The sequence below is a fragment of the Malus sylvestris genome, chromosome 3, assembly GCF_916048215.2.
Source record: "Malus sylvestris chromosome 3, drMalSylv7.2, whole genome shotgun sequence".
NCBI lineage: Eukaryota > Viridiplantae > Streptophyta > Magnoliopsida > Rosales > Rosaceae > Malus > Malus sylvestris.
The window spans coordinates 2440779-2462562 of NC_062262.1; the positions used below are offsets into that span (position 1 = coordinate 2440779).

The window sequence follows — 21784 nt, forward strand, 5'->3', positions numbered from 1 at the left end:
CGAGGTGGATCTGATCCGGAACACCACCCGATTCGAAGCTAAGCTCGTCATTTGAGGTGGCGAGCAGGTGGGCGGTGCCGGGGAGGGGGTTGTGGTCCTGGTCGAGGTGGTTGGGGTCGACCTCGGACTCGTTCCAGCAGAAAATCCGGAAGGAGTAGTTGAATTGGAGATTGACCAGAGGGAAGGAAATGGAGCCCGACCTAGATTTCCATGTGGGGCGGATGAGAGGAACTTATAGTCTATAAAGTTGTCGTGGTGGGAGGAAGAGGGCAAATAGATGCCGAGCCAGTTGAGTTGGGAGGGCGAGTCGATGCGGACCATTGGATTAGGACGGAGTCGCCCGATTTGGAGAGTGAGGTTGGGGAGAGAGAGAGTGAAACAGTTTGGTGGGTCGGAGGGAAGAAGGTGTACAAACAAGGCTAAGTTAGTCATTTAACACGAAATCCGAACCGTTCCGTCCTATGCATACTAAACATAACACGAACCTCCATTTCGTTCCGTCCCGTTCCATCCCGTCTGCGTACCAAACGGTACCTAAGCTTTCCCACTCCCATCTTCAGCTAGAACCCCCAAAAACCGAGTCAAGAGTACAACAATCCAGCAAACCAAACAGACCCCTTCCTTATAAACCTCATTTTTTCACTTTTCAGGCTTAGGGTTAGGGTTTTACCAGACGGAGATTCTGGAAATGGAGCCTGAGAGAAAGCTATCGGCGGAGGCTGGCTCCGTATTCCAGGAAGGTATAGGATTGGTTCTGTCTCGGTGGTCAGCGCTCCAATTGGCCGTCGAGAACGAGTGGGGCGGTCGTGACTCGCGCCGCAAAGCGGAGCAACTCGTCGCCGATATCTTCTCCTGGTTCAATCACTCCACAGGTACCTGATTCCCCCAGCTTCTCTAGCTCGACTCATTCAAGTTTCCATTTTGTGTAAAAAGTTGAGCTTCAATTTTGATTTGCTGCTTATTTTTTTATGGAATTATTATATAGTTATTGGGTTTTTGTAATATCTTGTGATGCATTGTGTTTCTGAGATTGGAATTAGGATTCAATTGGGAATTTATATGTGAAAGTAAGAATCTTTATCACAAGAGATTTCAATTTGTTGCCGAAATCTTCTATTTGCTTAACAAATTTTCTGTGTTTTAATCCAATTTTGGTGAGGATTGATTGGTTTTATAAATAATTTGCTATTATTAGTAGGAATATGATACAATGCATTAAGTGAAATTGGTAATTAAGTAAAACCTAAATGGTAATTATGTTCAAATTAGCAAATTTTCTACATACCGAACTTTATATGGAACTGCTAATTTTTTTTCTTGAGTTCTTGAATGAAATTTTTTGTCGATTCTAGCCGAGTAGAATGGATTCTGACAACCATGTGTTGATTCTCCTCAGAGCCTCTTTACATAGATGATTTGGAAGATATGCTGAATGAAGCTATGCTTTCTCTCAACACTATGACAGAGGATGGCAGCATCGAGGAGGTATGCGTTTGCTCCTCAACTTCGTCTCCTCGGAGAACACTTAATAGTATCTTAATGGATGAAAATGGAGAAGATTTAATATGCTTCTGGTGGGAAACTCAGAAGTAATATGTTTTACTCAATAGACTGCGTGACTTTGAACGGGCCAAGTTTTGTAATGTGCGAGTTCCAGACCACCAGCCCTTGTTTGACTATTCGACTTCTAGAAACTCAAAACCATTTAGCATCATAAGGATTCGACGTAATCATGGAGTGCCGGCTGTCGACTACCTGACGCCCTCCCCTACCTCCTTTATCCGGGCTTGGGACCGGCATCATAAGATAAACCATTTAGCATCAACTACATTAAAGTTGGCAGCTAAGAATCAGCTGCATCTCCAGCCATCGTAGATATTATGCTCACATGTTTCATTCGACAGACAATTTATGGATGATTTCATTTCATGTGTTCATTATTGTTTCTCTAATGTGGGGACACAACCTTTAGTTTTCATAATGGTTTCCATCGTTATAATGTTTGCGTTTTTTTGTCCACAGGTAGCTGAAAAGTTAATGATTATGCATGAAGAGTGTTTAAATTGTAATTTCAAGTCGATTGAAAGCCTAAGGGAAGCCAATCAGCGAAGAGTTGCTCTTCCGCATGTTAGAGAGGTAACGTTTAAACCTCTCACCCTTTAAAGTTTTTACTAATTAACAAAATAAACTTCTCTTATGTCTGGTGACAAGGTGCTTTTCTCTGAATTTTTGTATGTTGAAAATAACTTGTGGAAGTTATCTTGAAAGTTTTCCTCTAAAGCCGTGAGTGGCGGAGTGAGGATGATACGTTGAAATGTATGCCTTGCTAATAATATCTCTTAATTCTCTTTGTCACTCATGCCAGGTTGCAAATGATGATGACGAGGATAGTGACGAAGACAATGATAATATAGATCATAGCAGGGGAAATGATGACTCCTCAAACATGATGGTAGACATACCGGAGGCTCATTTGAACTTAAATCCCGTAGACGTCTCCAGCAATGAGTCAAAGCCCAAGCCGTCGGCTGAAGCAGAAGATGGATGGGAGGTAGTTGGACCTAGAAAACATAGGGGTAAAAGGAATTAGCTTGAACCCCCAAGTATATGCAGTTCCCCTATATGCTAGTCGTTTTGCTCAACAATTTTGTCATCTAATTCTCTCTGAACTAGGGTGAATATATGTATAATCCGGATAATATACAAGTTTTCTATATAATTTCTCAGCATTAACCATTAATCTATAGATAATTGCTTCATTTATACGACATACGGCCCAACTATAGTACATTTCGAGCATATACAATCCCGTAATCTTACAATATACGGTCCAACTATTGTACATTCCGCTCATACAAACTCTACCGTTTGCATTGATCATGCTCCGAATGGGAGCAAAGGAGGTGTGGGTTAGGCCAGTCGACTAAGGCAGTGTACTTTGAATCCCATTAACTGTGAGAACAGTTGACTAGGAAAATGTACACCGAATCCCATTTCTCGTGATTAAGAATAGTTTGGAATATCGCTTTGTCAGAAAAGGAGGCGCGGGAAGTTTGAGCTTCACACAAAAGAAACAACAATAATTGGAAAGGCATTTGGTCATTGGTACTGGATGATGGAACCAAAAAGTGAAGACACAAGGAACAACTAATTAATGCCAACAGTTTGAAGATGGAACAAAGATTGGCTTCTCGTGCTCTCCAACAGAAAACTGTCTGGCATTGTCTTACCAAACATAATACCCAACAGGCAACAACTAATATCTCCAATAAAGATTTGATGCTTCACCTCTTTCACAAACTTGGAGTAGAGATCCTCTATGATCTTTTATTCATAGCCCAAGGATCCGGAGATACACTTTGTTTGTGTGAGGTGAGCCAACGGAATGAACTAATGAGAACCACATGATTTAAAATGAGTGGTCCGGATCTCTGGGTCCGTCAACTCTGGACATAGAGATTCAGAGAGTATCTCAATTCTACGGAGTACAAACATGTCCACTAATTGCTACAATCATCCTTCCCACAAACTTCTCCTGTAAGATAACTCCTCTTCGTGAAATCAGAATTCGACATTGTGTGCAAACAGTTTTCGTAATGTTTTTGTTTGTGTCGGACAATGGTTTGCGGCTAAGGAGGAATAGATCTTTACATGTAAGAACCCAAACATTGTTTTCGCAATCTTAAACCCCGCTCAAAGAGAAAAATATAAGAACAAGTCATACCGTCATGGGCGGCCATATGTAATTGAATTCTAGCCTCTTGACCGAATAGAACAAAGGAGAATCAAGAGACAGAAATAAACAAAATTGCGCATAAGTAGTAAAATAGTGTGAAAAATTTCCCGCAGCCATAGAATACTATGGGGAGGGACAGAGCTACTTAAGAATATACTTTGCACGGGCAAACCAAAACTTACAAAAGAAGAAGAAAACAGCTGATCAGATTACTGCAAATTAAGAATTTCGCTTCACATATCGGGATGTGGATTTGCGATCTAAACATACAGGATATCAAATATTTTTACTGTTCTTTCTAGCTTCATTTTCTTTCTACACAAATACCAGAGCATCATGAAAGATCAGAAATAACACGATCGCACTTGTCTTCCAAAATCTTCACAGCTTCAGTAAATAGCACTTCAGGAGGTAATACACCGGTTGATTCAATTTTGACTGTGTGCACGAGAGCGAGTGAGACAGTTAGAACTCTGAAAATCATTGATGGAAACAAATTGTGCTATATTGAAACTTCTTCCTATATGAACCCAACTTCACTCTTATTACATGATGTAAGCATATATATTAAAGAAGTCTAGTGAGCTCGTATCTGACAATGATCCAAAGTTCCAACTTCTACAGGCTCTCGAGTAAGTGATTATTACAAACCAAAGAGTTGAAACTGAATTCTTATAGATACGTGCCATGAGGACTAAAGCTACAATTCTAGGACATTGTGAACAACGAGAAAGCAAAATGAATTTATAATTCCAACTTTGAACACAGAGAAATTACTTACAAATGAAATGATCCTTCTTACGCTGCAGAGCAATAGAATTCTCCCAACCCTTCCCTTCTCTGATGCACTCCCTGCACAGTGTGCAAGCTCGTGGTCTGGCTACAGTAGCCCTTTTTTTACCTGCTAACCGGTCAAATCATCAAATCAAGCCACTCCAAAAAATGACAAAAACAAGGCAAAGAAATTGTATTTCAAAGCATGCCAATATAACAAGAGTTTTTATAATCCAAATACCGGGACAAACCCACAAAATTGTATCATTTTTGGAATAAATTTTGCTACCGGTCTAGTATCTAGAACAGTGAGAATAAATGCCACAAAAGGGTAAAATCACTAACCATTGCCAATATCTTCAATATCAAATACTTTAACCGGGCATGTTGCCACAAGTTTCTCAGCCATCTCATCTTCAATATCTTGCGATATTATAACCTAATAAGAAATCAAAATCTTTAAGATTACTTTGACATAATCTTCAGAGTCTTTTCAAAATCACTAAAACAACTCCTTACCTCAGGAAGCATCCTATACCAAACAGGGGCAACTGGAGACCATTTAGCATGTGTTTTACCAATACCCTTAACAGCATGTGCTTCCAGATCAATTTCCTAAAAAGTGGTAAATTTAACATCACTTAAAAAGTAAATTTACAAGAACAGTAAACATTACTGACTACTAGATAGAATAAATACTGAATCGATAAGATAGTAGTTGGCTACAATGCTGCATAATGAAACAATATATGAAGTCGATTGCTCCACATATCAAATTTTAGGCCTGTGCTTAAGTTGCAGAGTGAAAAGTGCTGTATATGATTTCTGAGCAATGATCACAACAATACATAACAAGAAACATGTTTACCTGACCAGGGCCTAGTCTAGCAATTGTAATGTCTCCACTCGTGGGGTAAATTGGATTGTCGGAAAATTCTGGCAAGGAATCCTGACTGCAAGTAAATGATGTATATGTTTTTGGTTTTGAGGATGACTCTGACTTGGTATCTTGCGATTCCAAAGGATACTCACTCCCATTTGGCAACCAAATCAATTCTTTTGACTTTACTGCATAAAATGTTGCAAAGTCATCACAACAAGAAAATTCCCACCAATAGTCTTGGAGAAATATAGGTCTATAAAACTTACAGATAGTCTGAAAAACAAAACAAAACACAGAACTATACCTGAAATACGCTGCCCCCCTCGTTCACAGCGAACATGGAGCTTAAAAACGATGGTGTTCTTTTCATTTGGTGTATTATTTTCTACAAAGTAAAATATGACAGGAAAGAACTCAGTAGAGGAAATAAACAAATACAAATTTATTTTATATAAAATAATGGAAATATCAAACCATATTACCTGTAAATTCAAATAATCTAGGGTCAACCTTGATCGGAATGAGACCCAACCTGTGAGCAAGTACTTCATCTTGGATTACTGATGTATTGTTTGCAATAAGAACTTTTTCAATAGCCATTGTGGGAACCTGCGCTTGTATAATACAACAAGTTTAGATCGCTGTTAGTAACATATACTGCCAACTGAATAGCAATTCTCATAACACTTCCATGTATATCATATCAGTGAGAAAAAATATCGACTAGCATACAAATTTCTATTACAAAAAGTAGATACAAACTTCCATGCATAAAACACCTGGCCTTAATTCAAGGAAATAAGAGAATCAGACACAAACTCATATGAGATGGTTTAAGTAAACATGAGAAACTAACCATGAAGTCACTCAAGCTGTATACTGAATACAAGTTTTTTTTTTAACTTTTTAACTTTTTTATTATATATATATATATATGCCATGCATGATGCTTAAACAAGAATCACTATGTCACTGAGTGATACAGCTAGAAGATGATACATAAGCCCATGAAAACGGAATATGAACACAGAACTAGTATATGAACTCAAAACAATATTAACCACGGACGAAGCATAATTTAATCATGCATACTCAAGTACTCATGAATTTAATCAAACCTCAGCTATAAGGATTCTCCGGAATGCATTGGCAAGTGCTGGATCAATGCCGATCATATCAAACTCCATCTCATCCTCCGTAAGATTAATAACTTCAACTTTAAAGTTGTCACAGAAGCTATCCACTACGTTATTATCGACTCCCATTGATGCATAAGCACCATTATACTGAAAAGTATCAGTCTGTAAACACCAAAACTTCAAACTGTAAGAAATAAGAAAAACAAGAAAAATTCATCGATGCCTTTCCTCGCTGTATGGGAAAAATGAAACAGACGACTCATAACTAATATCGCCGAATGCAGGTTTATGCCACTTTGGCAGATTGCTTGCTTCGGTTTAACCACTTCCACATAATCTTTTCAAATAAACAATCTTGGTCCAAAGAAAAATTATTTTCTCCATTGAAAAATTTACCTCTATGCATGAACGCGGATCAAGCTTATGTGTTCAGGTAACCCAATTAGAAAAAAAAAAACTCCAGTAAGTATAAAGAAATTCACTTTCCCACATTTTCTTAGCAACCAAACATGACCATCAACAAAAACCAACAACCAAAAGAACCCAAATTTCTACTCAAAAGGGTCAAAATTTCTCAAACTAGAAGCAAAAAATTCCAAAATCAATATGTCAGAAACAAAAACATGGGGAAATGTAGATTTCATAAAACAAAAATTGAAAAATGAAAAAAATTGGGTGAAAAATTCTGTACATGAATGGGAGCATCGGCCTTGCACTCGACACGTGTCCTCTGGAATTCAATGTTTGGGGGCAGCCGCCCCATTGGCACATCTGAGAGCTTCTCTATGAAGTCCAGCGTGGAGTTGGCCTTCGCAGAGTCCGATGCTTCAGACTCTGAACCCGACGTCGTATCTTCGGTATCGGACGACATCGTTTCTTCCTTCACTGCTTCACCGGCCACCCTCAATCTCTCTCTCTCTCTCTCTCTTCGTTCTCAGCGATCGAATTTAAAGTTAGGGTTTTTGGGGGTTTAGTAAGTGAGAGTGACAGTAGGGAAAATTTGGGGTTCAGGGTTTTGCAGAGAGAGAGAGACGATGTGAATGGGCCTTTCATAATTACCAAGGGCTGGCCTTGTGTTTGAGGCATGTATAATAAGGCCTCGTTGGCAAACAAGGCGGTGAGGACTTACATGAAATGAGAACAGCGTCTCAAACTAATCTTGTAGTATTGAGTTAAAACAAGTAGCAACGCTTAAGTCACTTAGTATTACAGTATAGAGGTATTACAGTCCAAATACGAATTTAAACTACATTATTGCTAGCCCATTGTAAGGCTTAGCCCACCCCATTTCCTTTAGTGTAGATAATATCGTTTGTTTAAAAATAAAAATAAAAATAGCAACGCTTGATACATGCGGGAGTCTACAGTGACGTACCTTAGGCTCATATATAGGGCAACAATTTAAACGTGTGAAACCAATGTGAGGGGTTGGATAACTGTTGTTTGCCACCAGTTGTCCCTCTTTAAAAAAAATGTGAGGGGTTGGGTGAGACTAAATACAAAGGGTCTCATTCTTTTGAAAGGTGTGTTGAACAGGTAACGTTGTCTAGCAGTCTGGAATCAATTTCTCTAATTGAGATATGGTTTGTGTAATTTTTCTAAATGCAAAGAAATATATGGCATCTGGCTATCAATTGTCGCATTCAAGTGAGTGTTGGTAGCAATAAGTAATTCCCGAATACAATAGCGCACATTAACCTGGCCATCCGGCCTAACCTACGAATTTCATTTTAGTTTAAATACACAATTTTCGCACAAACTTATCCCACTTATGAAACATAAATTACACAAAATAATATCCATTGACACTTGGATGGAACTCCCTCATATGCTTGATGAGTAGAAGATAGCTCATAAAAAATGGATAGAAAAATTCATCACCGTTGTGAAAATTCAACAAGGACAGTCTTCAAAACTAGTATGGGGAAAATCTATGTAAAATAATCTTCATTTGTTACTGTGTTGCAGGCCAATGAAGATCCTGTAATGTTGTGAATGACAATGAATGATGTATTGGATTACTTATGTTGTAGGCCACTTGTTTATTGAGTTGTTAACAACTTAAGTAATCTGATAGTCCTAATGAAATAAGAATTATGGAGTCTTATCCTTTGCAATTGACCTAAAAAATCTGATGGATTTTGTTGATGCACAAAACCGGAAGCTCTTGGAACAACGTAAATCCGACCGTGAATCATGCAAATGCCCAAGAACACAAAGATGTATCATGGTTCACCCCAATGTTTAGGCTATGTCCACACTGATGTTGATTGTATTTCTCTGTAACTGTATGTATGGATTACAAGCTCAAGGGGCGTCCTCCTGAGGAAGAGAGTGTTGTCTCTGAGTTGTTTGAGACTTGTATGTTTTGGGGGTATCCCAGAGTCTGATTTGTGAGGGGGAAGGAGTCCCCTTTTATAGAATAAGGGGCTCCTCCTTTTACATAATTATGGGCTGGGTAATGAGGCCAAAATGTTGAGGCCCAATGTGTCAAAGTATGAGGCCCAATATGTGTGGTACCAACAGATTTCACTACAAAGATAGAGCATCATGGTGGGACTTAAACACTTAAGTGATAGTGTTTGACTTTCACAATCAATAATAGGCTGACTAAGATTAAACCCTAATGATATAGATACTATGGTTAATTCCCTGCTTGCATACGCTTAATCTCTCAAATACGCTAAACCTTATTCATATAGTAGAGAGATATTATTGAAGTATTGGAAGTAGAAGACAACCTAGAAATCTGCAATGTCTTCCGTATTCCACTGATAAGTTTAATATAATTAGTTAATCTCTATTTTATATTAATTTGATTTATTCGTGATCCTAATGTCTTGTTGTTGTGATTTCAAAATATGTCTTACAGATCCCCTTTGATAAAAGCTGCTTCTTCTCTTCCAAATATTTCACTGTGAAGGGAAACTGAACCAGAACTGCTCCATGAGCCTTTGGCTAGTGACTAAACCTTAGCTATGGTTGGTTCCATGGGTAAAACCGAACCCTGGAAAGGGTCACTGACTTGCTAATAGATGGGTTCCATATTATAAAGCTGCAACATTGTATGATTGTATCATCTGCAAGGCATGCCAGTCCGTTACAACTGACGATACAAATAAGTATATATTGCACAGTAGTTACTTGTGAACCATTGGAAATATTCATGTATATATTGCACAGTAGTTTCTTTTGCCAGGATTTGTTGTCATAATTCACGTGGTGAGTAAATATTTATGTATGATGTTATTTGCAGGTATAAAAAGTGCTGGTAAACTTTAGAATGATGAGAAAGCTGTTAGGCAATGGACCATCTCCAATATTTTGGTGTCTCGTTGTAATTCTGGTTTGTACTTTGAATTACTGCCTACGAGTTAACTATTTATGTTGTATTGCGAGCTTTCAGAACCATGATGTGCTTGACATTTTCAAAGGCTCAAATTTACAGCAATCACAGATCTACCTCAAGAAAATTTTCAGCAATCACAGATCTACCTCAAGAAAATACAACACTTCCATCTATGATCATGCATGTATCTCCATCTACCTGCTGGCAATTCAAATGTGGCTGCACCATGGCCACTTGCCCGTGTTACTAACACAACATTTGTTCGTTTAGACTCGAAGAGCTTAAATATTCGACAATTTCTTATCAGCAATTTTCCACAGATGTCCCAAAACTTATGCTACACGTTAAGCTTTGAGACAAGATTTAATGAAGAGAGCTGTAAAATGGGCAAGGACAAAGACTTTGAAAGCTAATTGAAGACGTTGGGTCAGTGCCTTAATTATCAGCAATTTTCTAAGGAGGATTGGCGCTCTTCCACCCCAGCTGGCTCTTTCAAGTGTGGAGATATAAAAGTCCGAATTGTGTTTAACAATATCTTAAGAATGACGAGTTTGCAATCAATTTATTTTAAAGCAGTGTGATCTATCTGCATTTAGGTTTCATTGTCATAATAAAATTAAATTAGAATATCATGGATATGGAAAAAAAATTATGAATGATGGACGATATGTTTGATATCATTTATGGAGTACACTAATAAAAAAAAAATATATGTTATAATTGTTGGACTAAAATTCATAATCAACTAAAAAACACTTATGTGGATTTGAACCTCCGTTGAACAATCTCTATAGTTCTACATCTCTCTTTGTATTGTGACGACATCATAGTAAAAGAGGTAAAATGCGAGAGCATAGCCACACACCCTTGTCATATAATAAAAGAGGTGGAATTTGAGTAGCCCATCATGTAATTCTACTCGAACAAGACTTTATCATCAAAACTTTAGTATTCACTATTCATAACTAATTGAGTTTACTAATTGTACCAGGACTGCAGCAGCTATACATTCCTAGTGATACATTATCCTTATTAACGTATAAGTATCATCTCAAAGTTTTGTATATTGTCTAATGGTATTACTCTTCACTTGTAAGTGAGAAGTCTTAGGTTTGATCTCACCAAAGACGAACTTGAACCATATTATTAATAGCTCATTGTGAGGCTTAGCTTACTCCCCCACCCCTTAGTGTAGACAATATCGTTTGTTAAAAAAAAAATAGTCTTACGATATAAACTATTGCAATTTTACTCATGCGCCCCGAGTTCGAAATTCCCTATTCCTCTAAATCATTGTAATAATCTTGAAAAATAAAAGTCTTACAATATAATTGGAGTGGAATGAACACCGCATGTCTGTGTTGGAACTTCTAGTTTTTTTAGAGGGGTTTAGGTTTGACGTCCCTCTCTTTTCTTGTATTTTCATTTGTTTTCTTAAGAGGGATTAGGTTTATTCCCCTCTTTTCTTATATTTTCACTCTATTATTTCTTCTTGTATTATGATAAGGTTTATGTTCCTGGCTAGGGACTTTGGATGCGGTCCCTAGTTATGAATATTATTTGATTGAAACCTTGTTGGTTTTCAATTTTTGATCGAAGTCCCTGAAATTAATGATAATTTATTTATAGAGGTATTCATCAATTCTCCCCCTGAACTTGTGACTATTGGCCAATTTCCCCCCTCAACTTTAATTTTGGCCAATTTCCCCCCTCAACTCTCATAATTAGGCAATTTCCCCCCTCAACTTTAATTTGGCCAATTTCCCCCCTCAACTCTCATAATTAGTCAATTTGCACCCAATTGTTAATTTTTTTTTTAATTTTCCATCTATTCTTTTTTTTTTTCAATCTTTCTAATAACTTCCAACAAAGTACTAAAATTAACATAAACTCACTTGCATAATATAGGGTAAAATGTACAAAAACATTAATACAATTAGTATGTGATATGGGTTGATTATAAGAAAAAGTTATGAATCGGGTTTAAAGCATGTAAAAGAAGAAATAATAACAAAAAGACATAATAATCATAAACTCATGGATCAGACCTATTTCAATAAAATAGGTTATTCTTAATAATGAGTAAAAAATTATGAATTGACTAGCCATTTTTGCACTAAAGCTCGATTCTCTGCAATTTACTTGAACTTAGCTTTCACTTTTATAAAGAAAATTGTATTCACATACAAAAATGTACACATCAATCCTTTTCGTTATCAATTTTGTATAGTAAAAAATCAAATAAAATTACTCCATACTGATTTATTATGACTAATAATACTATCTATGATAAATTGTAAAATTCTAAATTTTAATCTATTTGTAATAGGATAAAGATATAGGAAAATGATTAACATACATCTTATTTAGTTTCTTACACACACTTGCTTAATTATGATCAAATTAAAAAATTAATAGTATGGTGCAAATTGACTAATTATGAGAGTTGAGGGGGGAAATTGGCCAAATTAAAGTTGAGGGGGGAAATTGACTAATTATGAGAATTGAGGGGGGAAATTGGCCAAAATTAAAGTTGAGGGGGGAAATTGGCCAATAGTCACAAGTTCAGGGGGGAAATTGATGAATACCTCTTATTTATATGTACATTACTATATTTTTTAAATTAAAAATTAAAAATTATAGTTGTTTATATAAATGAGATTTTAAATAAAAAACCATAATTTGTGGGATTAAAAATATTAAAATATAAATATACTATTGTGTGTGTGTGTATAAACATGGGTACATTCATCAAAATTAATCAAAAAATTATTGTATCAAAACATGGGTACATTCTTGAAAATCACAAAAAAAGAAGAAGAAGATATTAGACTTAATAACATTAGTAAATTTCTTCGATTAAATTTGACATGGATACATTTTAAAATCAAAGAAAAAAGAACGTACCCATATAAGTTTAAAAATGGATTAGAAAAAAATTGAATAGATTTTATATATAAAAAAAGGGTACATTTTACATATAACAAATTGGTATATTTAAGAATGAGTACATTTTAAGATTAAAATTTTGAAAAAATTACATGAATGGGTACATATAATTAGCATGGGTACATTTGGCAAAATAAAAAATGGGTACAAATAAATTTAAAAAAAATATGGGTACAAATACAAATAAAACTTTAAAAAATAAGGGCACAAAAATAAATTAATATATGGGTACAAATTAAAATTGAAAAGAAAATTGGTATAAATTAAAAAAGGGTTGCAAATTAAAAATGGGTATAAACTAAAGCTAAAAATATATGATAAAAAATTTATTCATAAATATAAATATACTAATTGTAACATTTTTAACATTAAATGAATATATTTAGAAATAAAAAAATATTTTATTATTAAAATAATTAATGATGTTATTAATACCCAACGATCTTGATAAAAAATTGAAAATGAATAGGATTTTAATCAATGGAGTAGTAAAAGGAAGGATAAGAACCTAATTTCTCCTTTCTTTTAATCCAATTTTCTGAGTATATATATCAGCATATATTTGGATTTATAAATGCATGGAAGATGAAATTTCTTTGAATTTTTTTCAAAAATTTTATTTATTTTTATATATACCTAAATTTAATTTCATATTTTCACAACTTATTTGAATTGAATTAGCTGTCATCCCCCCAAAACTGGATTTCTCATCTACCACTCTGTGTGTGCAGAGAAGGTCCATATTAGCATAAGTTTATTCTTTTTTTGGTAAAAAGAATATCAGACCCGGATCGATTTCCCATTTTCCCCCCCTTTTTTGGTTAAGCAGTTCGGATTCTGTTTTATTTTGAGGTCCAATACCAGTCTAGGTTCATTTTGTTTGTTTTTTCTTTTCTGTTTTTCTGTTTTTCTTCTTGCCACTTTATGTGGAAATGAATATTAATTAGCCTAAATTCCTGGTGAGCAAATTGCACATGATTCAGAATTCTTGCAAGATTCATAACGTACCGATTCGATTCCTAATGTGAATCTAATTACTCGCAGAGTTAATGCGAGATTAGGAATAATTAACACGTTACATTTTTTTTGTTAGATTAAAATTTTATTTTTCCAAATTTAGATGCATGGCTGTGTATTTGACTAGTCTGCACTACAGCATATGGTTGGTAGGCCAAAACATGCACATAGCATTTTCCTAATTTAAGAAACATCCCCTAACAGGTTTGTTTACCAGAGAAAATCAACAAAATAAATAATAAGCATTTGTGTATAAAGAGTGCCATTTCCATTTTCTTGAAGCCATTTAGGGGTTTGAAGCACATTGCGACCGAAAAAAGGAGGAAGAGAGAGCAGAGAGGAAGCCCGGAGAGAAAGATGACGGGCGGCTTCGATGGAGTCTCTGAAGCAAACTTGCCCGGCAAGCCTCACTCGGACATTGATGTCATTGGTTAGTAACTCTAGCCAAGTAGTATTCCTTATGATCTTTGTACATTATTTTGTTTTGTCAGCATTTTTATCCAGAAAAATCTTAAATTTTCTGGGAATATACATAAAGTGAAAAGGCTACAAACTTTTATTAAAAAAAGGAACTCAACGGACACCAATAAAGTGGCAATAAATGGACGGCTTATTATCTTTTCGTTACTCTCTAGTTATTTTTTGTAACAAGTTTATAATTGGTTTTGTTTGCGTCTATTTCACTAAATTTTTATTTTAATATATGTTATTGTGTGTAGAGATCTATGTGCAGTTGTCCGAAAAATTCATGACTAACATCATAGATGGTGAAGGGCCAAGTAATTCTGGAATTTTAATCTGAACTGCTTTCGATTTGTTGATGTAGGTGATGATGAAGTGAATGATTGTCCCATTGAGGAAGTTCGGCTAACTGTTCCAATCACCGATGACCCTTCACAGCCAACCTTGACGTTTCGGACATGGGTTCTTGGAATTTTATCGTGTGCAATTCTTGCTTTCGTCAACAAATTCTTTGGGTTCCGAACAAATCAGCTCTCCGTTTCTTCAGTCTCGGCACAGATTGTTGTCCTTCCTCTAGGAAAGTTGATGGCTGCGACACTCCCAACCAGAAAATTCCGAGTTCCATTCACAAATTGGTCGTTTACAATGAATCCGGGGCCCTTCAATCTGAAAGAACATGTGTTGATCACCATATTTGCTAACTCGGGAGCAGGCGGCGTTTATGCAGTTCACATCATCACGATTGTCAAGGCCTTCTACCACAGACCACAGAATCCTGCAGCAGCCTTCCTGTTAGCACAAACCACTCAGGTAAGTTTTGACACCACTGATTGATTTATGACTTGGTTTTCTTTTGTGTGTTTGATTTCTTGCTCAGCAAGTAATTGTTTTGTTGTGAAATTTGAAATCTTTCAGATGCTTGGGTATGGATGGGCTGGCTTATTCAGAAAATACCTTATTGACTCCCCTTACATGTGGTGGCCGTCAAATCTAGTTCAAGTTTCTCTCTTCAGGTATTCTCTTACCAAATCAGCTTTATTGAGAAAACTATTTGGTATTCCATGTCAATCATGCACTGTCAAGTGGTTAAGTTACGACCCATATCAGCGTGTGATAAAATTCAAAAAAAAAATTTGTCACTTACAATCGCATTGCATTTCTTTGATTTTCTATCGTTATCGAAAAAAATTATAACTTGATTGGCAGGGCATTGCATGAGAAGGAAAAGAGACCAAGGGGAGGCCTTACTAGGCTGCAGTTCTTCCTTACTGTTTTCGTATGCAGCTTTGCTTACTACATTATTCCCGGATTTCTTTTCCCCTCCATCTCTGCTTTCTCCATTGTTTGCTTGATATGGAAGAGCTCCATCACCGCCCAACAGATCGGTTCCGGCATGGGTGGCCTTGGCATTGGTTCTTTCGGCTTCGATTGGTCCACAATTGCCGGCTTCTTGGGCAGCCCTTTAGCCACACCTGGATTTGCCATCATCAATATGTTAGTTGGTTTCATCTTGATCCTCTACGTTCTTACCCCCATTTCTTATTGGTCCAATGCATATGATGCTAAGAAGTTTCCAATCTTCACCTCTCACACTTTCGACTCCACGGGCAAGACCTTTAATATTTCACGGGTTCTGAATGAAACAACTTTCGACATTGACCTCGAAGCGTATAACAATTACAGTAAACTCTATCTCAGTACCGTCTTTGCCTTCACCTATGGCTTGAGCTTTGCCACTCTTACAGCTACTATTTCACATGTTGGCCTCTTCCATGGAAAGTAAGTTCTTTTTTCTTTTCAGCATCACTTTCAACTTTGAGAAGTGATTTTCGAACTCTTGTTTCTTCCTGTGCACTCCTTTTTGTGAGCCATTCGATTGAATAAATTAAAGGAGGCTTATCAAGAGACCAAAACAATGAGAGGAGTGCAGAAGGAGAAAACAGGAGCGTGAAAATCAATACACTCGATTATTACTCATGTTCAAAGCTAATAACTTGTTCATACATGAACAGGTCAATTTGGCACATGTGGAAGAAGACAGCTAGTGTCGTGAAAGATCAAGTCGGCGACATCCATACCCGTCTGATGAAAAAGAACTATGATTCTGTCCCTCAATGGTGGTTTCAACTCATCCTTGTTTTAATGGTTGGCCTTTCCATCTTTGCTTGTGAAGGTTTTGGAAAACAGCTCCAACTTCCGTGGTGGGGAGTTTTAATGGCTTGTGGCATTGCCCTATTTTTCACCTTGCCCATCGGCATTATTCAAGCCACAACAAACCAGGTATAATCAACATGTTGCAAATTTCGTCCGAAGAGACTCATATAAGTTTCAATATGTCACCTAATTGTATTTGTTGTGCAGCAACCGGGGCTTAATGTGATCACGGAGCTAGTTATTGGGTATATTTACCCAGGGAAGCCTCTTGCTAATGTGACCTTTAAAACCTATGGATACATCAGCATGACACAAGCACTAACTTTTCTTGGTGACTTCAAATTAGGTCACTACATGAAGATCCCTCCTAAGTCAATGTTTATTGCACAGGTAACCAAAATTTATCGATAGTAGCAGCAATTGTTTTAATTTTCATATTTGTGATATAATTACACTTACAGTTCTTCATTCTTTATTAAAGGATCGATTGTCAATTATAGCAAAACGTTTTGGCGTGTTATCAACACATTATGATACAAAATCCATCCTTTAACTAAGGACGGACATCTTGGATAGAGAATTTTTTTGTTAATTACACTCATTTGATGAAAGTTTTCCCTTGTACAATAAAAGCGCACTAAATCTTAGTTTACACACAGCTTATTGTCTGCTTAATCCCTCCCAATTTTACTTCCGATTTAAATATTCGTTCTTTAATCGTTCATATTTATGATATAGTCACACTTAATGTGATTTGGATCATTTCCGTTTTGTGCATCTTCAGCTAGTTGGAACAGTAGTGGCTTCAGGTGTATATTTTGGTACAGCATGGTGGCTTCTCGAATCCATTGAGCACATATGCGATACGTCAAATTTGCCAGAGGGAAGTCCGTGGACATGCCCGGGAGACGATGTGTTTTACAATGCTTCGATCATATGGGGGGTCATTGGCCCCCTCCGAATGTTCACCAATTACGGTGTCTACAAGGAGATGAACTGGTTCTTCCTCATCGGCCTCCTTGCACCTGTTCCGGTTTGGTTCCTCTCCAAGAAATTCCCCAACCAAAAGTGGATCAGGCTCATCAACATGCCCATAATCCTCGGAGCAACGGGCAACATGCCACCGGCTAAAGCAGTGCACTACATAACATGGTTTACAGTTGGTATTTTCTTCAGCTTTTATGTGTACAAAAGGCACAAGGGCTGGTGGGCTAGGCATAACTATATACTCTCTGCTGCTTTGGATGCTGGCCTTGCCTTCATGGGAGTTCTCATGTATTTCTCCCTCCAATCCATGGGGATCAATGGGCCTCAATGGTGGGGTCTGGAAGGCAGTGACCACTGCCCGTTGGCCCAGTGTCCGACGGCTCCCGGGGTAGTTGCCAAAGGCTGCCCCGTCCAATGAGATATGCTTTCGAGGAATCCTGTATATGTGTTTTTATTTCATTGTGAATGTCACATCCTAGTTTCTATTCCGAACTTCAGATCCTGCATTTGTGAATGTCATGTTTCATTGCATGCAGTGTGATTTGTTATTAAACTACTTTAATTACAGTTATAAGATTTTAATCGTTCTGTTGATAAATAATTCTTTTCATTTTTCTAGTTAATTCAATTGAGCTTGCTTTTATATTGAAATCTAATTTCTCTAATTAGTTATGTCTTTTCATCTTAGGCCTAGCATGAGAAATGGGTTTTGAGTTGAACATGAAGCCCAAAACAGAGAAAATGTCATTGTGTATGTGATATAGTAAAAAAAATTCAATGCTTCAGGGCACTCCGCAATGAGGTTCAATTATCTATACGGACCACTTTTTGGATCTTCATCTAATAATCAATCTTGCAAAAAGTCATTGAAATCCATTGTCTAGTTTTTAGATCTCCATCTAAGAATCATCCCAACAACAACAAAAAAGTCATTAAACTTCAAAATCATTTTACCATTTTAAAGAACTAAACGTTCATGGTTAACGAACATTAAGTTCGTTTGATTTTTAATAAAATGGTGAGCTTTAAATAATGATCACATAAATGAATAATTCATGTTATAACATGTGTACACTAAAAATCATAACTGCATAGACAATGAGACACTGAACGTGCACCTAAGCATTGTTCTTTCAAAACTCACCGTCATTGTTGCATCACATCCCATACGTATGATGTTTCTCTTTGCTAAAATCCAAAGAAATGGTGAACCATCTTAAATTTTGAGAGTCCCCAAACAAGCTCACCCACTTGGTGGAAGCAAAGAGATAGATAAGAATTAAAAGTTAACCCTTCCAACTTTCAAAGGGACAGATCACCGAACTCAAAGCACCAATAGACGGTTCAGAAAAGCAGGATCATCATCAAGAAGTAAGGACAATCATTGTTATCATTGACATCGTTTCTTAAGCCGGTAATCTATTTCACCAACACTTATGCAACATCACTGGCTTCCACTGGGTGAAAATTTAAAGCATCATCATATCTTCTCAATCCCTTCAGCCACTTTGTCTTTGCCACAAAGGATAACGTTTTGACAGATAACGCTCTCAGTGCTCACTGCTCACCAGTAGCAAACAACCAGCAATGGGCTAAATAAAAAAATTTGCCAATGCTAAGTTCAATCGTTCGTGAAGGTGTTTGAAGTTTTTCAACTTTTACTTCTCGTGCTTTTTATAATTAGGGTTTTTTTGCATTTGTAATCAAGAAGAACGCACATACAAATATAACTGACAATAACCATGAAAGAATAGGTTTAAGATCAGTCGTGTCAAACTTTCTGGCTCGTGTTGCCTTTGCTTACGATAATTAGGGCATACATACATTTGCAACACGAAATGGCACACATGATTACTAAGGTTAGCTGTATGTGGGCGTATTCTAGTTTTATTTGTAGTCAAGAAGAACTTACGCACTGACATGACACAATTTTCACTAAATAAGGGTATCTAGGTTAGTTGCGTATGAAACGTCTTTGAGCTTTCTGAATCTTATTTCCTGTGCTTCTGAAATTATGATTTGCATACATTTGTAATCAGAAAGAGCGCACACAACAACATGATTCCGAGTTTCATAAAAAATAAAAAAATACCAAGATCAGTCGCACATTCACACTTTCAGATTGCTAAAACACGTGAATCAACTAGGTTGACATGAATTTGTACTAAGGGTAGGCCGTGGCCCCCTCTCGAAAGAGCTCCCACTTCGAGATAGGCGTGATCAAAGCTGGCATGGGACATTACGCAGCACTGAAGCACTGACCCACCGAAATAGCAAGGTCCAGCGAGACATTGCCAAAACATTAAATACATTTCATAGGATAACGACTAGGAACTTATCTCTCTTTCAAAACAAGCAATATTGTATACGTAAATATTTAGGCTCTAATGTTTAAGATATCGGGACTTTCATAGCACAAGTACATCGTTATCATCATGTCTAATATCAATGATACAAAAATATACGTAACTTATTGTTTAGCCACAATGCATTCAATAACAATATACTCGTATCAAATAAATATTGTTAATATTCAATAACATATTATTATTATTATTATTGATTATTTGGTGAGGGTGAGATTTGGCGTAATAGAAACGTTACTTCTTTGTGATTGAAAGGTTATGAGTTCAAATCGTGGAAGTAACTTCTTTGTAAAACAAAATTAAAGTTACGTACAATAAATGTTCCTCTTCCCGATCTTAACAAAGCGGGAAGTATTGTAATCTTGATGTCGCCCTTTATTGACTCTAAGTAACAGTTGCACATTTGGACCCAAAAAATAAGATGAGAGGAAATAAATGGTCCTGGGTTGGCGGGTGGGGAGAGATTCTTGGTAGTGGAATCTGGCATATGGCCAACTAGTCCAATAATGGTATGACTAGAAATAAATAATCGAAGATAATGAAAACCCTTAAGTTGTACGGCCCGTCCAACAATGTAAGTGTAGCCAACAGGTTCCTCTTTGGATTCTTTTGTTGAGTATTTTGGGAATTTATAAATTGTGTTTATTCATCGTATATTGTAAGATCAGTTTTTATCAGTTATTGTTTGTAATTAATTTTAAATAAAAATATTAAAATGATTTCTAACTATACGATATACGATGAACATATATAATTCACGGATTCCCGAAATTTTCATAAAGAAGATCCAATGAGGATCCAGATTCTAAGTATACTATTCAAATTCATATTCATAAAATAGAACATTCACCTCAGACATCCTCTATCACTAAAAATATAAAATTCATGAATAAAGCATTTGATTATTACAACTTTACAAGTGGGGTCCGAAAGTTGTAGATGAGATTAAAAGGGACAATTTTAATTTAATTTATAATACATGGTAACTTTGGTAATGTATTTTGATGTCGAGTGCAAGAAGATGAACATGCTATCTTGATCAATCGATTCAATTCACGCGTATTATGTTTTATGAATGTTTAAAAATTGTTGTCAGGGATGGCTCTTAGTCTAAGAAGCATGCATCAAGTGGGAAAAAATGAATTGCATCGAGAACATGGTGGAGTTTTATCACTTTTCCTTTATGCATTAATTTTTCAGATTAGAGTTGATGAACAAGCTAATACAATTTAATTATTGTTTAATGTCTCGATATGGTCCCTAGGTATAGTTATATAATTTTCAACTTGCTAGTAAGTGTATGAGGTCTTAAGCTTAATTCTCATAAATGTCGGATATTAAATTGTGCAGAGTTAGTCCAACACCACTCTTATATTATATGAAAATGAGACGTTTTAAAGTGACACGGCTAGGGCTCATGGTCATGGGCCCTTGTTCTAAAGGTCTGAAATCAATTGTTGTCCTAGATGAATAATGCCAAGAAAGGGTGAACACTCCAAGGGTTGACTATACTATCTACATTTCGATCTCAATTTAACTTGTACTTGATTTAGGCCTTTTGCAAAGTCATGTATATGTGACTATCTAGTGTGAACAAGTGTGAATTTATTTCTTTTTACAATACGACATTTTATTTAGAGAATGCTATAGAGATTAAATTTGTAAATAAATTTTGAAAACTAAATGACATAGAAGTTGATGATTGAATTATTATTTAAGTTTTGATAAACATGCTCATTTCTATTAGTAACGCATTATTTAGTTTACAAATTAGTCTACTTTAATTTGTAGAGAAAAGATTCAAATTCGTGTACAAAGCGATGATCACAATGTTCTGATCAAATGCTCTGACAAACATTTTGCACTTGCAAACTATTTATTTCAATGGGAACAAATTCTTAACTTTTTTTTCTATGAACTATATTGAAAAACACAAAAATTTGAAGTTTGTCATAACCACATAATTTT

The 21784-nt window shown here is 36.2% G+C and overlaps 3 protein-coding genes and 1 long non-coding RNA gene across 4 annotated transcripts; 3 read left to right on the forward strand and 1 right to left on the reverse strand.

Moving 5' to 3' along the window:
• Positions 1–635: 635 nt before the first annotated feature.
• On the forward strand, positions 636–2740 carry LOC126616326 (pre-rRNA-processing protein TSR2-like). Its single transcript, XM_050284370.1, has 4 exons — positions 636–872; positions 1397–1485; positions 2023–2136; positions 2366–2740. Exons 1-4 carry the CDS (start codon positions 689–691, stop codon positions 2588–2590), a joined length of 612 nt encoding a protein of 203 aa, XP_050140327.1. The 5' UTR covers positions 636–688; the 3' UTR covers positions 2591–2740.
• Positions 1493–1952, forward strand: LOC126616331 (uncharacterized). Its single transcript, XR_007621102.1, has 2 exons — positions 1493–1726; positions 1837–1952. It is a non-coding gene; the product is annotated as an uncharacterized LOC126616331 (long non-coding RNA).
• A 1138-nt stretch (positions 2741–3878) lies between the features above and the next one.
• Positions 3879–7579, reverse strand: LOC126616324 (uncharacterized). Its single transcript, XM_050284368.1, has 9 exons — positions 7224–7579; positions 6512–6694; positions 5876–6002; positions 5698–5778; positions 5379–5578; positions 5030–5125; positions 4856–4949; positions 4518–4637; positions 3879–4174 (listed from the first exon to the last, which is right to left on the reverse strand). The coding sequence occupies exons 1-9, from the start codon at positions 7401–7403 to the stop codon at positions 4071–4073; spliced, it is 1185 nt and encodes a 394-aa protein (XP_050140325.1). The 5' UTR covers positions 7404–7579; the 3' UTR covers positions 3879–4070.
• A 5931-nt stretch (positions 7580–13510) lies between these two features.
• On the forward strand, positions 13511–18051 carry LOC126616317 (oligopeptide transporter 1-like). The gene is made up of 8 exons (XM_050284356.1): positions 13511–13566; positions 14130–14277; positions 14674–15119; positions 15225–15322; positions 15516–16088; positions 16322–16589; positions 16671–16853; positions 17248–18051. Exons 2-8 carry the CDS (start codon positions 14205–14207, stop codon positions 17866–17868), a joined length of 2262 nt encoding a protein of 753 aa, XP_050140313.1. The 5' UTR covers positions 13511–13566; positions 14130–14204; the 3' UTR covers positions 17869–18051.
• Positions 18052–21784: the final 3733 nt, after the last annotated feature.

Coding starts and splice junctions, on each gene's coding strand:
- LOC126616317 (XM_050284356.1), top strand. CDS start 14,205: ATGACGGGCGGCTTCGATGGAGTCTCTGAAGCAAACTTGCCCGGCAAG. Junction 14,278..14,673: donor CTCGGACATTGATGTCATTG/GTTAGTAACTCT, acceptor TTGTTGATGTAG/GTGATGATGAAGTGAATGAT. Junction 15,323..15,515: donor GTTCAAGTTTCTCTCTTCAG/GTATTCTCTTAC, acceptor CTTGATTGGCAG/GGCATTGCATGAGAAGGAAA.
- LOC126616324 (XM_050284368.1), bottom strand. CDS start 7,403: ATGTCGTCCGATACCGAAGATACGACGTCGGGTTCAGAGTCTGAAGCA. Junction 4,950..5,029: donor GGTATAGGATGCTTCCTGAG/GTAAGGAGTTGT, acceptor ATTTCTTATTAG/GTTATAATATCGCAAGATAT. Junction 4,638..4,855: donor TATTGAAGATATTGGCAATG/GTTAGTGATTTT, acceptor ACCGGTTAGCAG/GTAAAAAAAGGGCTACTGTA.
- LOC126616326 (XM_050284370.1), top strand. CDS start 689: ATGGAGCCTGAGAGAAAGCTATCGGCGGAGGCTGGCTCCGTATTCCAG. Junction 1,486..2,022: donor AGGATGGCAGCATCGAGGAG/GTATGCGTTTGC, acceptor TTTTGTCCACAG/GTAGCTGAAAAGTTAATGAT. Junction 2,137..2,365: donor CTCTTCCGCATGTTAGAGAG/GTAACGTTTAAA, acceptor CACTCATGCCAG/GTTGCAAATGATGATGACGA.